Raw genomic sequence first — 18,009 nt, forward strand, 5'->3', positions numbered from 1 at the left:
TGAGAGCATGGTGCCCTGTAATGTTGGTTCGATGTTACCATAGCAAATTTCTCTGTTCGACACCACACAGTGTATAAGGGAGCTTTGTGGGCTAATTCTCCTCTGAGCAGCAGATACTAAGACAGTTAATTAGGGTTTATGGAAAAATCATTATTGTGACAGTGTTTCAAGGCTTTCTCAATTAAATTTATTCACATCTTCCTGCTCTTTTTGTTAGTTTTATTTTCCCTTCTTACAAATGAAATATGATATGACGCAGTAAATGAGCAACTATTGGTGGTAATAGTGCTACTAAAGACAAAACTAGTATTAATGGGAGGTAAATAATAACACTATTAATATTACCAATGAGCTATAAAATAAAATAAATTAAATACCTAATTATTATTGTATTAAATATGTCAGCATTTCATAATATTTTACACCACTACCACCAAAAAGCTAAATCATCCCAGTGCTTTAAATAGAATACCCACTGTGCAAAAGCCAAACTACACAAGAAGAGCAAAAGAACTGTATGCATTATACATTGTGCAAAGACTGCATTACGTTTAAAGCCCCATGTACTCTTCTGAAGAGATGACTTAACAAGAAAGCTTAAGCACAAGAACACTTTCTAGGTTTGGGACTGGAAGCGGTAAGCTTTTCACAAGACAGGCTCTGAGAGAACGTCTGTAGTGTTACATGCTGACTTCACGTATTTAAAAGGCAAAAACAGGATACTAATTCAAATCAGACATATTTAAAGACACAGGAATATTAGCACACTGCAATATGTTACAGTACAAGATCTAATTACGGTAGCATGAGCATTGCTTGTGCATTTTGATAGTGTGTCTGTAAGTCTTATACGGACTTGAATCTAAAGAGGTTTTGCATGTACAACACAGTTAAGGTCATAAGTCTAGTTAAAGCAGCAAAGGGAACAATGAATTGCAAATTCAAGTGTTTGTATACATTTATGAAAAGCTTATTAAAAAAAGAAATATAACTGTCAGAGAATGCATGAATTAAGCAAATTCTGCCCTTAAAAAGATCCCTGTGCATTTGCATTGCCCTTTTGAATTATAACATGAGGTCTATATTTGCTGTGGTGCAAACTGAATGCAGTGACTCCAGGTGAAGCAAACAGAGGAAGTAAATCTGTGGATGAATATATCATTCTTATGGGGGATGGCTGTCTCTTTAATAGAGACGTTGACTATTGCATATTCAAGTATGCGCTGCACTAGGCTGCATTAGCCAATCATGAATGCCGTGCGCTGCCATTGGCTGTGCTGTGAAGAGAGCCGTGTACTGTGCTGAGAGGGTCCGGGGGAGGGGAGGGGGGGCCTCTCTATCTCTTCTGCGCTCTCCCATTCAACCTCTGTAGTCAGCAGAACGAGTGGCTGAGCAGAGCGACACAGCATCCACGGCTACAGCATCCTGCAGATGACTGTGCTCCGTGGAGGAGAGGGAGGAAAAAAAAGAAAGTGTTGAAGAGGAAAAAGGTAGAACCACAGAGGAAGAGAGACTGAGAGGGGAAGAGAAGCACACAAGGAGTAAGTGGGAAATGAAAGGAATTGAGTAAACATCGCTGCTTGCCTGAGGACCACTGCAGCTGTACTAAATCTGGGGCTGTCAGGCCAACCCTCAGCAGAGCAGTGAGTGAGAGAGGCGAGGGAACAGAGGAGAAAAAGAAGTGATTTGAAGAGCTGATCTCATCACTCTGGACAAGCAGGCATGGGAACCCCAGGAGCCTCTTCGTCAGCAGATCAAACTTCACACAGAAGAAAAGTGCCTTTGGATCACCAGTCTGAGCCTGACTCTTCAGAGGAGTGAAGAATACGGGCAAAACAAGAGAGTTATCCTGGTAGTTCCCGAAAGGTGAAACCTCAGACAGGATCTCTGACTAACGTGCTGCTGAGTACAGCTCAAGTCTCTGCTGTCCTCTTCCCGAGTCCTCCCTCGCACCTGCCCACTCCTGGTGAATGTCTTCTCTGCATGCACTCCCACTGCTCGGCAGTTGAACACACTCATGGTCGATGCCAAGGGAAGGAACATGAAATGTCTGACTTTCTTCTTAATGCTTCCTGAGTCAGTAAAAAGCAAGTCAAGTAAAAGCTCCAAGAAAGGGAATGCCAGTGGCAGCTCCAAGCTGCCCCCAGTCTGTTATGAGATCATCACTCTGAGGAGCAAGAAGAAGAAGAAAATGGCAGCTGACATTTTTCCCACCAAAAAGCCGGCTTCCACCACCACAGTGCAACAGTACCAGCAGCAGAACCTCAACAACAACAACACCATTCAGAACTGTAACTGGCAGGGACTGTACTCCACTATAAGAGAAAGGTAGGTACAACCAGCCAGCCTCTTCTTGAGCCAGGGACCATTACTGCTGCTCCCAACATGTCTCATAAACATTACAAACAGAGGAGATGAAGTCAAAATGAATTAATTTGAAATTTTCTAAGAAAGTTAGATTAGAATGGCATATTTTCACTGAATTTGTAATGCTAGTTTTCTGAAAGAATAAACAGAAACTCAATATAATTAATAAAAATGAAATGTGTCCTAAAAACTAGTCTTGAATGTATACTGCTGTGTGTGTGTTCCTCTTTGTGTGTGTGTGTGTGTGTGTGTTTGTGTGTGTGTGTGTGTATGTATGGGTTCAAGTGTGAGTGGGTGTTCCCTCCGCCCTGCCCTCAATCTGCTGGGGGTATCTCTGTTTACACCCTCTCTGCTCTTGCAGACTTTGTCGCTCTGACATAACAGAGGGTGGACAGACAGCAGGTGCGTTTGATATGCACAACAGGCAGAGGTTGCTCTGTACTAAAATCTAAATATTTACCTTGGCCTATCAGTAAAAGACCCCAGCTGGTCCAGAGCAAAATGTGTGCTTTCCGACCTGGCTTTGTTGTCTCTCCAGAACATCATGGGGCTGTTTATCCACCCCTGTGACATGTTCCACTACTCAATAATATATGAACACAGCTTTATTGTTGATCTCATTCTTTCAAAATGGGGATTTTCCATTCAGTTGATTGTCTCAGTTACCTCTTTGCATAGGTTTAAGTTCAAAAATGATTGAGACATTAAATAATTTTTAGTTTGATGTGTAAGACTTTTAAATTAATCTTCAGTCTTGCCTGATCAGTAGGTACATTCCGTACAATCATAAAAGTCTTGTTTATAGAGGAGTAGCAGGAAAGATAAAAATACATGTAATTTACAACTTTGTTTGAACTTCTGCTAAAGACTCTGGCAACTAGTTGGTATGAGTTTTATTATTCTCATAAAATACATACAGTATATGTGAGGTTATATGCACTGATCATCATTTAATATCTCCTATTCCTCACTCCTAGAACAAATATACAAGTAATAAAGTATATAAAATTTGTTTTCTTCTGTATTTTTCTTTCTTTCCCTTTTCAGAAATTCAGTAATGTTCAACAATGAGCTGATGGCAGATGTTCACTTTGTGGTGGGTCAGCCTGGAAGGACGCAGCGGCTGCCAGGACACAGAGTAAGAATTTCCCTAACCAGTAAAATCACAGTTAGCAGAGAGGAAATAAACAAACAAGCAATCAGCCGACCCAATGTTGTTCACATCATATCAGCATAAAAATAATCTTCCTCGCTGCCAGCAGTAATTTAACTGAAATCCTTTGTGCTCCATTCTCACTTCCGCACCATGTGTCTTTTCGAGACAGTCCTCAATTATTTATGTAAATGAGGCTGAAGGATAGAAGCTGTGAGTGAGCGAAGGAGGAAGGGATATCCTCTCCAGCAGTCATCTCAACACAGAATGGATCGCCTTTGTCTCTTCTTTAGCTCAGCTTTTCAGAAACAGCTCCGCAATTACTCAACTTTTAATCAAATACATTCAACAGCACGCAGTTACAATGATAAGACATAGAATTAGGTGCATTCAACTCTGCACCTCACATCCTATAAACACGTTTGTACTCATTTACTTGATTAGCTTTTGGATTTTGGAATGGCAGTACAATGAAATGTACTTTAAATAGCTATGATTATGATTATCATAATTAGGCCTATATATTCATCCTGTTTATGCGAGTTGAAAGCTGCAGGTCGACATCCTCTGACTTCTTTGTTCAATCCGCCCTCTGACCTCATTGTTTTTTCAAGATGTTCACATGAATGATTGACTATGAGCATAATCTAAAAGCACATAATCATTCTGACTCCATTTGAATATGATTATAAAATTCACATTAAGTCTGTTAAGGGGTTTTAGAACCATGAATTTGGCATTGCTGTCCATCCCACGTCAACACTGTTAGTCCAGCAAGGGTCATCTTTTCTGGACTTTATATGGGACCCAAATGGATTATCTATGATTGGTAGCTGCAGTGCACTTTGTGCATTTTGCGAAAGCAGTTACGGAAGGACATTGAGGATGACTGGGCTGCACTTTATGCTGAGACATTATGCAAATGGAACATTATGACGTTCAGCACAGTGATCTTTATTGTGTCCATTTGGCAGGAATTCAGACATGCAGTATGATTTTATTTACAAAGCTATATCTTTCAAATGAACATCTGTAAAATACAACGGGTCAAGAGGTAGGACTAATCATATTCCCTATATGCAGTATTCATATACTGGTCTCTAAATCCATATGACAGAGCAACTGTGTGTCAGCTGACCTGTCTTTGTGAAAAAGAAACATACACTTCAGTGTGTAACATCATTGTTTTTGAAAAGCCCTTATTTGCAAGGTTTATTTTAGATTGGGCTCACTGTAATTTAATCACTTCAGAGCAAGACTGTGTGCCTTTTTTGGGAAAATTTATACCACCCACTTACCCACCTACATATACTTGTGCTGCAAACTCACACGCACCTAACACACGCGTGCACACACAGACCTAAAACATGAATGTGCTTAAGTATAATTACAGGATTCATACCCTTACATACTGTGCTTATTCTTGAAATTATTAGCTGCATTGTGTTGCATCTGATTTCATCATAAGTTATTAATTTCAGTAAATTGAACTTTTGTTGCACTCAGTTCAGTTGTGTTAGGAATTCCTTTTTTTTTATCAGAGGCAATCTTGTTCATTAGAAATCTGCCTCTCTGTCCTCAGGGGAAATACTATCTGGCTGAGCATTGCTCATTATGTGAGAAACTCAACAGGTTCAATCTTCAGTGATTAGAATTGAGGCATTGTTCAATATCCATGAGGAGATTTGTGTTTTTATGTAAAGAAGAGTTACATGTGTTGCTGGATTCAGTAAATTTACCATTATAACTAATCTTTCTCTTTTTTTTCCGAAAGTTACTACACATGATGTACTGTAGTTTCCAGTGAAATTCCAGATTAACTAGGACATGTTTTCATTTCTTTTTTGCCTCTCGCACTGTGTTTTCTCTTCCTCCAACAGTATGTTTTGGCTGTGGGCAGCTCAGTGTTCCATGCCATGTTTTATGGTGAACTGGCTGAAAACAAGGATGAAATCCACATTCCAGATGTGGAACCAGCTGCCTTTCTGGCAATGTTGAAGTAAGTGATTCTCCTCTGTCTAAACTCTGCAACATACAGCACTTCCTGTGACTGGCCTTGCTCTTTGTGCTCTTGCAGCACTTTCTTTTCTTAATGTCATCTTTACGTACATAATCGCTGAAATGAAGTGTTTTCTTCCTCTGTCTCAGAGACAGAATCTATATGTCTATTTTCGTTTCATTCATTCCATTATACTTTCCACTTTTCATGCTGGATCACTCCATATTATTCTCTATACTTCCTTCCTGCTGTTCCTCCATCACTTTTATTTCAGTTTTGTTTTCTCTGTCTTTGCAAGGCGAGCTACAGTAGGTGGTAGAAAAGTTTGTAGGAGGAAAACTATGTGCAGAAATATGTCACTAGACACTGAATTTGAATCATTTATATTTGAATTTGAGTTGCTCAACTTGGATAATTGCATTAAAAAAACTGAATTTAAATCACATAATTTGAATTTGCATTGTTTAACTTGAGTAATTGCATTGAAAAACTGAATCTGAATATTATCATTTGAAATTGAATTCATTAGTTTGGAACTGAATTCCAACAAAACTTGAAACTGAATGTAATATTATGAGATTGAATTCAGTTGCTCTGAAACTGTATTTGATCCTCACTGAAAATTCAACTCTCTATATACTTCCATTTTCAGTTCTCACAATTCAAATTCAGTTCTTGCAATTTAATTTCAGTTTACTGAGACACACACATGGTTGGTGAGAAAGAGCAATCAAGTGCAAATTCACAGAACTCCTTTTCGGCCAATCAGCACCTATTCCCTCTGCAACAGTATCTATTTTTAACCATTTCCTTCACTCCCATTGATCCATGGGGTGCTTTTCATTTGGCCAATTTATGCTCCCTTGCATCCTTTCTCCTCCATCCTCCGGCTGTCCCTCCACCATCATTGAGGATCATCGAATCCCTTAAATGCACCTCAAGGAGAAGAGGAGTGAGGAGAGAGGAGGCTCCTGGAGGAGCTTAGAGCGAGGAACCGCAGGTGTATCCTCTATGGAAGTTTTTTTTTTACCAACAACACCCCCTTGATCAAATGTGTTTATTGACTGATCAGCTGATCTGACGGGACAGTAAACAGTCAGGCTGTTGTTTTAATACAGCAGATCAGGAAAAGTACCGGTGGAACAGGAATGACGGCACCAACAGCAGCTTTTCATATTTATTCATAAAATAAAAATTATTGAATCATGAATCAATCATTAAAGACTGTAAGTTTATTATTTTTCTTCATAAGCCAGAAGGCTTCTCCTTTCTTCTTTTCCATTTCCAGTATGTCTCAGCTCCTTCAGGAAAATATGATGTCACACAGCTGCATGTCTCCTATAAAATCATCCTGAGCCTGAAAAGGACTTTCACAAACTAAACAAGCAATATTTTATTTAAACATATTCTGCAGGCTGCAGCTGTTTTTCTTGCTCCTTTTCGTCGGTGTTAATTAATGGATTTAACTTGTCTATTTGTGTCATATTCTGTGACAGCCAGATACTACTGTAGATCTATAATCAAATAATTAAACACTGGAGCAGTTATCAGGTGTTTTCCTTCCAGCTCTCAATATTTAGGCTGGCCCAGAAATTATTAAGTAATTATTAAGTTTTAAGTTTAAACTTTAGAGTTCAAACTGTTACTTAATAATTTCTACATAGTGATAGCTGACTTCTACATATTTGAGAGTTGAGGTGATGTGCATCATGATACTAGAGTGAGCGAGGACGTCCCATTGGATGAATTTAATTCCTCCATCCTCACGTCCCTTCCTCGCATCTCTTTCTCGCATCCTCGTTGGGAGGAGCTGAGACGTGAGGATGAGACATGAGTGAAGGAAGCAAGGAGACACATTAGCTAAATGAAAAGCACCTGTCATTACAGTACTTGGTACTTGAACTTAGGAGGTCTGTGAATCTGCACTCAATTGCTCTTCCTCAACAACCGGATGTGAGTCTCAGTAAACTGAATGTGAATTGTGAGAACTGAATGTGGAAGTCGATAGAAAGTTGAATTTTCAGTGAAGATCAAATACAGTTTCAAATACAGTTTCAAAGCAACTGAATTCAATTTCATAATATAACCTTCAATTTTAAGTTTATTGGAATTCAGTTCCAGACTTAATTAATTCAGTTTCAAATTATGTTATTCAGATCCAGTTTTTCAATGCAATTACTCAAATTAAACACTACAAAGTCAAATTATATGATTCAAATTCAGGTTTTTAATGCAATTATTCAAGTGTATGTGTAAACTGTGTATGTGTATGGAAGCCATGTGCTGTTGTTTTTTCTTTCACTATGCAATATGTATGATTTTATCTTCTGTGGAACTACAGGATAGAGTCCAGAACAAATTTCCCTACGGGGACATTAAAGTACATTTTATCTTATCTTAAGTCGAGCAATTCAAATTCAAATATAAATGATTCAAATGCAGTTTCTGGTGACACATATTTCTGCCCACAGAAAACTATTTTGTTGCCTGGTTTGATTGGTTTGCACAATGATTTCACTCTGTTTAGAATCCCATTTCATCATTTTCCCCCACTGTTTTTGAACAGATGCCGCAATGCCATTGCTTTCAATACTGTAATACTGTCAGTCAGTTTAAACCATAATTGTCTAAAAATTTCTAGTTATCTCTGCCAGGTGCACTAAAGTTAGGCACAATATGACATGAATAAATCGCCGTTTCTATTATCTTCGCCGCCATCTTGACTGTACACACCTGGCAGAGATCTGCACTACTGAGTGCACTCTTCTGGCTATTTCAGTGATATATATACATATATATATATATATATATACACACACACACACATTAATATTACACCCTCACATCATTGCCCTGTTTAATGTTCATAGACATCAAGGCATTTGCTGAAATGTTGAACTTCATTTGTTGAAATAAACTCATCAGTTATGAGTGTGCGGCTTTCCCAGTTTTTTTATGTCTATATAGCTGAGAGTCACATTTTTGTGTCAACAGGTACATTTACTGCGATGAGATTGACCTTAGTGCTGACACAGTGTTGGCCACTCTTTATGCTGCCAAGAAGTACATTGTCCCTCACCTGGCACGTGCCTGCGTCAACTTCCTGGAGACCAGCCTGAGTGCCAAGAATGCCTGCGTGTTACTCTCCCAGAGCTGCCTGTTTGAGGAGCCAGAGCTGACACAGCGCTGCTGGGAGGTGATTGATGCCCAGGCTGAGCTGGCATTACGCTCTGAGGGCTTCTGCGACATCGACGCCCAGACCCTTGAGAGCATCCTACAGCGTGAGACACTCAACGCTAAAGAGATAGTGGTATTTGAGGCTGCGCTCAGCTGGGCTGACGCTGAGTGCCAGAGACAGGAGCTCACCTCATCGACTGATAACAAGCGCAAGGTTTTGGGCAAGGCCATGTACCTGATACGCATCCCTACAATGGCTCTGGATGATTTTGCCAATGGAGCAGCCCAGTCGGGCGTGTTGACTCTTAATGAGACCAATGACATCTTCCTGTGGTACACAGCAGCCAAGAAGCCTGAGCTGCAGTTTGTCAGCCAGCCCAGGAAGGGCCTGACACCCCAGCGCTGCCACAGATTCCAGTCCTGTGCCTACCGAAGCAATCAGTGGCGTTATCGAGGCCGCTGTGACAGTATACAGTTTGCAGTGGATAAAAGAGTTTTTATCGCTGGGTTTGGACTGTATGGATCTAGCTGTGGCTCAGCAGAGTACAGTGCCAAGATTGAGCTCAAACGTCAAGGAGTTCTGCTGGGACAAAACCTCAGCAAATACTTCTCTGACGGTTCCAGCAACACTTTCCCAGTGTGGTTTGAGTATCCAGTCCAGATTGAGCCCGATACCTTCTACACTGCCAGTGTGGTTCTGGATGGGAACGAGCTGAGCTACTTCGGACAGGAAGGGATGACAGAGGTGCAGTGTGGGAAAGTGACATTTCAATTCCAGTGCTCCTCAGACAGCACTAATGGCACAGGGGTTCAGGGGGGTCAGATTCCTGAGCTTATCTTCTATGCTTGACAACCCCTGCGCACACAGCTGACTGATTTTCAGTGCACCTATGTAAAAGAGAAAATTATCACTTTGTGCAAAGTGTCACTTTCTGTTATTTATTTTTGTCAGCATTATTCAAAAAAATTCTGATCTCAGACCTCAGAAAAGGTCTTATGTGGTTTTGATTTTAGTAAATGGTCCACTTGAGTAGGACCAGAAATATGTGTCCAGATGTTGGATTGTACAAATATGCAGATGAACAAAAGTCCTAAAAGATAAAAAAAAAATATCTTGCACTAGATGTGCCTGTATATATGAATATATGTAAATTCTGAAATGTATATGATGCCACATTTGTGGCCAATGCTGACCACAGAGATATCTTATATGATGAATATGCTACAGTATGTTTATTATTTCTATGCTTGCATAGAATGCACATACATATATAGCAGCAATACTTCACATTCTCTATTCTATGATGAGTATTTCATGTCATTACTCAGTCTGGATCATTGGCATTATAATGGAAGTGAAAAAGGCTGTATGATACTCAATACCAACATAAAATTACGGTCAAAAAACACTGTTTGTCCTATTGTAGTGTGTAAAACCCATTAGGCATTTGTATTTGAGTGGTTGAAATTGTATCTGCAGCTTTTTGATACTTTGAATCTAGTAAAGGGGCACTTAGAGAGGGCTTGAGGGGTCTTAGATTAGGGAACACTAGATATAATGAGACACATAACCCCTATCTCTCTGTAGCATGTTGCTCTGCACCTACACTCATCTCAGTCACTACAGTGATAATTCAGTTAGATCAGTGACATTATGTTTACAGTGAAAATTAGGACTTGAAGTGATCACCATTCACCACTACATGGTAGAGTGAAAGATGTCTTTGGTTTTCTATCTAAAACTGTCTGCATTGCAGTACTCACAGTATGGTCAGACTGGTTCCATTTCATCTAATGTGTACTACTAATTGTTCTGGCACCTTGGTTTTGTTTACAGCAAAAAGATCAATGATTGATTCTGTGTTAGAAACTGTTTATCTTATGGACTTCTCTTTGTTGAAAATCTGTGCACTCTGAACTGCTGAGCACTCCCTCCAAATGTGATCATACAGTGTCAGTATTTGGAGAAGCATATGTTATATGCTTCAGAATTGTACTGATGTTGGTTTGTAATCAAATGTGTTACTTGTTCTTTTTAATGAGGCAAATTCTTTTGATTTCCTGTGCTACTGGATATTTTTTTCTGGTGTCGGATAAACATTCACGGGCTTGTCTGGTGAGGACAATGGATGGGCAAACTGGTGTTCATGTCCTGTGTTTACGTGCTACAGCGCTGGGAGACCAACGAATGTGTATGATTGTTGATGATGCAAATAAACAACACGAGTGGTACATATTGGCTGTGCATCCCATCTGTAAAAAGAGATGCTATCAAATTGATAATGCTTCATACTTTGTCTGAAATTAGGAGATGGGGACAGATGATGCCCTTCAGCACTGCAGTGATTTACAATGCCAAGGAGAGCTGTCTGTTGATTGATGATTCCTGTCTTTATGCCACTTTCCCTCAAAGTCTAACTCTATTTTGCATCGTACTGAACAACACAACATTACACCACCCCACCTTAATATGAATTTTAATGAGAACAACTCTTAAATATGGCTTTTTAATACGCAATCACTTCTGCAAAGGCATCTTAACAATCTCAGATTTTTACAGGTTACAGTCTTGTCACAGAATGCCTCCTTGATATGGCCATCACATGTTTTGTGTCAGGAGATAGAGAATGAATGATATAACAATCTCAAACCTTTGAAAAACTCCAAAGTGTTGAATTCCCAGCATACCATCCTGGCTGTTTGACCCACAGTTGATGTTGATGTGTCTGTGTGCTGATAAAAAAAAAGACAGCAAGTCTCAAAAGGGGATTTCTTCTCTTGTACAAATCTTTGTCTTAGAAACACTTTTCAGAAGTGTTGCGCTTGTGTTTTATGTGAAGTTAAAAATCCCAATCACAGGTACAATTTCCTGTACACTGACAAAACAATGGATTAACAAAGACCCTTTATAGATTATTGAGTTTCACTTTTTTTTAGTACCTGATTTGCTGTAAAACTCAAAAACAAGATGAGTCATTTACTGAATCTCAAGATGCATTATATCTCTTCGTGAACTGTATGTTCAAAAAGATAATCACTCCTGGGAGCTTATGGCAGGTACTTGATTACCAATGCACTCAATAACGCTGAGACTAAGTTTGACATCGCCAATGAGCATGAAGCCCTTGATGAATTGAACTCAATATGTTGGGGGACTCGGTGCTTCAGTGTGATTTTTCATGATTGTGGCGCTAATGTTGTAAGCAAGATCATTAATTGCACTGGAGGTGGCAGGGGACTAGAATGTGCCAGGAGTCAGAAGCAGGCCTGCTTTCCACAGACACACAGACATGCTCACGTTTTTATTTTGCAAATGTAAATGATCTAAAATTACAGTTCAGGTACAGTACAGGTACAGTGTTTCTTGATCTGCTATTTTTAAAGTGTTGGTAACAGCAAGTTCAAAAGGCAGACATGCTGCCAGAAGCAACTATTTCACTGCCAGAGCTGTGGTGGGACCAGTGCTGCTCTGTAAAAAAGTCCCACAGTCCCAAAAACGACTGATCAATAGCAAGACTTCAATTAGCAGTTGTGTTGGCAGCTCTAATTATTTGCTATTGCAAAGTAGATATTAGTCTTCCAAAACCCTCTAAGATATAAATCTATCATAAACTCATTATGTGATCAGGCCATACTTGGTGAAAACAGAATATTTTTTATTCAATGAGAGATGACAATTTTTGTGGGTAACCATTTTAATACTATGAATGAAATGCAATTAAATCCCACAGGGCTAAGAATAAAATGCATGGTTAGGCGTCTAATTATAATTAGTTTGTCAGTAAAGGAAATGAAAGAGTCACCATGTATTACTGATGAGGAAGTCACTGTGGCGATACAATATTTTCCTCCAAATAGTAACAGTAAAGGATAAAAATCTCAATTGTGAGGATTGCTTACTCGCACATAGAGTGCATGCATCCTGTTCGACTTTATCAAAGATATTTTAATAATTCAACGTGTTTACAGTCTTATATCTGTTTATTATATCTGTAACTATAAATGTTACTGGGAATTCTGCTCAAAGGCTTTGGAATAAACATATGGTTCAGCAGGGGGAGGGAAAAGGGAAAACACACTTGGTGGATACTGACACAGACTGGGCACATATTACCCAGGAAAGTCTTATTAAGGGTTTAATTACTGTTCAATACGAATTAAGGATGAAAAGATTCAATCTGACTTGAGACTTGAGGGAGGACTGTGGATTACCACTGATCAACATTCTTCATGCTCTCTAAGATTGATTGTTTCAAGTGTAGATCAGTCTGTGAACAGAACAAAAAAGGTCCTTTGGTATCTAAGAAGGATAGTGATGTTTCTTTATACCGTGGTTAACATGCTGCACAAACAATCATATCACTGACTACTGGGCATATTAATGTGGTGTGGAGGATAGAAATGTCTCCTAAATCTGCGTAAACCCCCCCCCCCCCCCCCCCCCCCACCACAATTCACCGCTATAAACAGCAAACAAACCGGTGAGTGGAAGGGCTCCAGCTCAAAAGAACCGTGGCCTGTTGTTTGACTGTTTCAAACATCAGTCTGCATACTGCCGGCAATCACATATCCAACCCTCAACATCCTGGTAATTTCCATCCTAGCAAAATGTCAATGAATTAGTAATGGCTGAAGAGAGGGGGGAAACACAGCTGTGGGCTTAAAGAATTCATCAAAGAAAATAATTTAAAAATATGTTTTTTAATTCAGCAAATCACAAAGGAAATCTCAAAGCTCTTTTCCCCTACAGCCCCCCTAAACCATATGTTTTCTCCAGAGGTACACATGTATCTGTGCAACAGTGTTTGGAGCACAGGTTATACTGGTGAATTCTAAGTGCAAAAACTGCCCCGTAAGTGTTATGAGAGCATCTGGCAAGGGCTGCTGAAGGTTACTATGAATTGCTGTAATCCTGACAGATGTAAGGGTATTTGAGCCCCCCGCTAACCTTATTGCACTAACCTCAGCATACTGTAGCAGCCAGTCAAGGAGGAACAAGGCAGGGGGTGAGAGGAGAATTGAAAGAGAGGGACAGAGGTAGGTGGCAAGTCTGACCTGACTAGTATTCAGGTGAGGTAGTCATTCCCTTGATAATTATCACATAGATTATTAGTGGACAGTCAAAGTAGCAATTAATCATGTGTGAGAATGGTAAAAGGTCACAAAGTTTGCACAAGGTACAGGTGGAGACAGGAACAAGACAGGGGTTTGACTGATGATAGGCCACCATCGCTTCTTTGTCATCCCACATCCCCGACCCCGCGGTGCTAAAGAGCTGCAAAATGTTAGGGATATTATTTCAAATAATCTCCTATCTCTGAGCCGTTGCCTCCAGTCGCATGTGGTTGGGGTTCACTGCAGGATCGGCCCCGCAATTGTGTGTCTCATTTATCTATTTATTTATTCATTGCTACCAGGCAGAGCTAAATCGTTTCAACAGGCTGGGGCATTGAGAGGCCAGCTTTTATGTTAGATTAGCCTGTTTATAGCGATGTCGCTCGGCTCCAGATGGATCAATATGGCTAGGATTTCTGGAGGTAAGCGCGTCGTGTATCAGGTGAATTATGATTGCTGAGAAGAGGGGAAATACGCTTTCGGTGGACAATGGGAGATTCAGAGCCTATTCAAAGCAGCCAAAAATACAGACAACATAGTGAAGGAGTATCAGGCACACACTGGAAGTAAATTATATTACCTTCCAATGGTGCAGAGGTAAATATGCTGTTTACATAATTGTGTTTGTCCTATGAAATACGATCCCAGAAGGTATATGAATGCTGCACTCAGGCAAAAAGTAGTTCTTTCACATGCCCTGAAAGCTGAATTTGTTGGTGATGCATTATGCTAATCAAGCTATTTATTCCCACAACTATGGTCTCGTATACCTGTCACCCACAGCCATTACGGCAAGGCTTGATCAAAACCTTGAATGTTGGCAGCTTCCCGCTGAGAGAGGTGATGAGGGCTGAGCATGCTACTTTTTGTATGTACTCTAGAGCCTCTATTCATACTGAAGCATGTCCTCTAAGGCAGCTCCATGGCTTTGATAGTATGGAGTGAGAGGGCCCTTCCCTCCCCAGGGTCTGATATAATGAGAGTGAGCTTACTAAACATGATCTGCGGCTCTCTCAAAAAAAGCTACTTGAAACAGCTCGAGCCTGAAAAAGAACAACAAACAGCACTGATTCATTTGTACACATGCTCTCTTTCCCTCTCTCTCTTTCTCTCTCTCTCCCTCTCTCTCGCTCTCTTCCTGCACCGTATAGAGGGTGGCTAATGCGTTTTAATGTATGATAGAGAGTGATACAGAGGTAGAGAAAGAGCACAGAGAGGCACAGGAGCCTAGCTTTGTGTGTATTCATTCAGAACTCGAAACCCAGGAAATCTGGCTTTCCAGTTTAATTATTTCCTGGTAAGCACAAAGAAAATGTGAAGTGACAGATTTTAAACGATTGCATTCATGGTTCGAGTTTGTACAAATATGAATAGAAATGTACTGTGGGCCTATAGTTATTGCCAGAAGAATGGTTTAACAGCGCCATTTCTCATATTCGGTCATTATCTGCTATAGAATCTTATCACTTGGCAGCGGGGAGTCTGGTAATCAACAGAGACATTATACTGGAAACAAGGTATTTCTTTTGTCAAACAAATCAACTAGACTGGGAGTCAGCACAATTTTACAACTAGAGGCATACATTTCCCATCCCTGAATACACATTTCAAAACGAGAATTTTATTTGCTGAATGCCCATTTCCCCCCCGTTTAACCTAAAAGTGACCGGACATTTTCCCACACCGGCAATTTCTGTCAGAATTATTGCAAGGAGTATAATAACATCTACTGTGCAGTGATATTGTGCCCGAGTTCTTTGAAATCCAACTGAGCTCTACCAGCCTGCTTTTGTGGCCCAATTTAAAAAGTAGAGCGCTATCTCCTGTTCCTCTGCCCTTTTTATGTCCTGCTTACCACAGGGAAAGCTAGTTACTGTATCTAAAAGTCTAGGCAATTAGCACCGTTCAAAAAGGCATTATCTTGGCAATTCTAGTTTAATACGAACAGTAAAAGCAAGTGTCACACAATTCATTATATCTTGGGAAGCAGAGATTCAATGTTCAGTCAAAGAAGGACTGAGAGTAATACTCCTGCATTCACAGCACCATCACATTTCTATCATCTGCCTACACAAACATCTTCACAGCTGCACGATCCCGGCCTAATTGTCAAGCTGATGATGAATCTGATGTTGGCGAAGCAAAGAATCCTTTCTCATCTTACCATTAACTCAGATAATTAGCTGCAGCTGCCTCCGCTGTCAGAAAGAAACCCGGTTTCAAAGTTGCTAGAAAATGTCAGGAGTTATTTATTTATGAAGAATCAGATAAAGGAAGTCAAAGTTTAAATTCAGTGTTACATCAGATTATTTGGCTTTAAACAGTAAAACGTAAGAGAGATATCTTTTCTAATTGTCAGGATAGGGGTGAGTATTCAATGTGCTGCACCTTTAGATTATTTGAGAGATTTAGAGGAGTTTCCATTAGTGTTCATCTGACCTACCTAAAACTCTCCCTGCTTATGCTTTTTTGAGTCGAGCCCCAAACTATTCCCTCACTGCCCTCAATAATGGCCTCAATTTAAGCTTTACTGTGCCTTACCTTCCCCTTATTTCCACTTCCCTTTGAGATACCAAAGCTGTTCTCGCTCTGAGCTGCTGGAAATAATCACAGGACATGAGATGAATAAAAGTGTAGCATTTTGTGGAAGTTTTCCTTGTTCGACTTTGTGTGTTTTATGTTCTTCTGCAGGCCGTGTATCTCTGAATTAACATATTATACATGCTTTGACACGTGACAGCTCTGATGAATGCAGCCTCCTATACTGTAGGTCCTATGAAAATAATGAAATTATGTGTGAATGATAGATAAAGAGAGCCCCAGACCTTTATTTGAAGCACTCATCCCAAACAGACCCCATTCTCTGCATGACTGTGAGTAATATGTGTTTATACTGGCAGGCAGTCACACACGTACAAAGGCGTGGGATGAGCATTATGAATTCATTCAGAGGAGGTGGAATATATGCCTCATGTGTTTTCTCACATGGTGGTAAAGGAGGGAGTGCACTATACATACATGTCCATTGTTGTCAATGTGTGGGCAGACGTCACAGCTGTCATGTTTATGCAGTTAATAATAGTAGAGGGATCAAAGGAAAAAATAATAAGAAAATGTACAATCATGTTTATGAAGCACAGCATAAATGTGGGAATTAGATTTCAGCTGTAATGTTTTTTCAAAATTCAACTATAATGAAAACTTGGCTTGATATATATGCTGCTGACATATTAAGATTTTAACTTTAATTGGATTAATATTTAAACAATTTGTGAGTTAATTACTGACGGCAAAAAATTCGAGAAAAAAACAGGATGAATCTTTGGATTCTCTGACAGATAACTTGTGTTGTGGAAGATTTTGACCACCCCAAGGCAACAAAGACTCAACAGAGAGATGTAATATTAACCAACCAGTAGCGCATCTAATTCCGACATAATTTCTTTCACTATCAATTATTATGTTGTCACCCAAGGCAGCATGAGGAGCAAGTAGAGCAAGAACAGAACATTCATGAGCATCCTCTGCTAAAATACAACTGTTTGCAATTTTCTGCAGCATTTGCATTTGCGACTAACGGTGGGACAATAGAATGTAGTTAAATATGCTCAAAATGTGCAAAGTCAGGAAATATGCACTGATACTGTAAGCAAGATACTATGTGAATAATTAATATCTTTCATCAGAGTGCCGACACAGGGTTCACTGAAAAGGCGCAGCCCGTAGTTTCTGCACTAGCTTAGACATCCACAGAGTTCTCTGTCTACTATGAATCTGAGAGTGTCTGATACAGGTTTGACTGCTCTGTGCGCACCCCCCCACCCCCCCCACCCCACCCCACATCTCCTTGCAGATCCCTCTGTGGCACAGAGGAGGCACATGAAATATCAAAAGGCCAAGTACGTCAGCGCTCAACAAGATTGGAGTGGAAGGGATTTTCCTGCTGCACCTCCAGCAACATTCATGACCATTGGGAGGAGGAGGGGCAGCTAGAATTCCATTTCTCAATGATGAAATTCTTTTCATCATGCCTCTTTTGCATAACAAAGGTGCATAAAATGTATTATATATGGCAATGTGTAGCTGTAAACCAACACAAGAAGGCTGTCTTTCCGACGCAGTCTTCTATTTCCAGGAATAGTAGCAAACTCTCGTGCACAATCTCAGCCATTGACTTGGAGAGGTTAAAAATATCACC

At 40.0% G+C, this 18,009-nt stretch overlaps 2 protein-coding genes across 4 annotated transcripts in view; one reads left to right on the forward strand and one right to left on the reverse strand.

Moving 5' to 3' along the window:
- jag1b (jagged canonical Notch ligand 1b) overlaps positions 1–18,009 on the reverse strand; it is a 205,092-nt gene that overhangs the window by 137,100 nt on the left and 49,983 nt on the right. The gene's annotated exons all lie outside the window — the stretch shown is intronic.
- On the forward strand, positions 1,376–10,928 carry btbd3b (BTB (POZ) domain containing 3b). The gene is made up of 4 exons (XM_044372964.1): positions 1,376–2,328; positions 3,415–3,505; positions 5,401–5,519; positions 8,514–10,928. The coding sequence occupies exons 1-4, from the start codon at positions 2,018–2,020 to the stop codon at positions 9,544–9,546; spliced, it is 1,554 nt and encodes a 517-aa protein (XP_044228899.1). The 5' UTR covers positions 1,376–2,017; the 3' UTR covers positions 9,547–10,928.

This window comes from Thunnus albacares, chromosome 14, assembly GCF_914725855.1.
Source record: "Thunnus albacares chromosome 14, fThuAlb1.1, whole genome shotgun sequence".
Lineage (NCBI taxonomy): Eukaryota > Metazoa > Chordata > Actinopteri > Scombriformes > Scombridae > Thunnus > Thunnus albacares.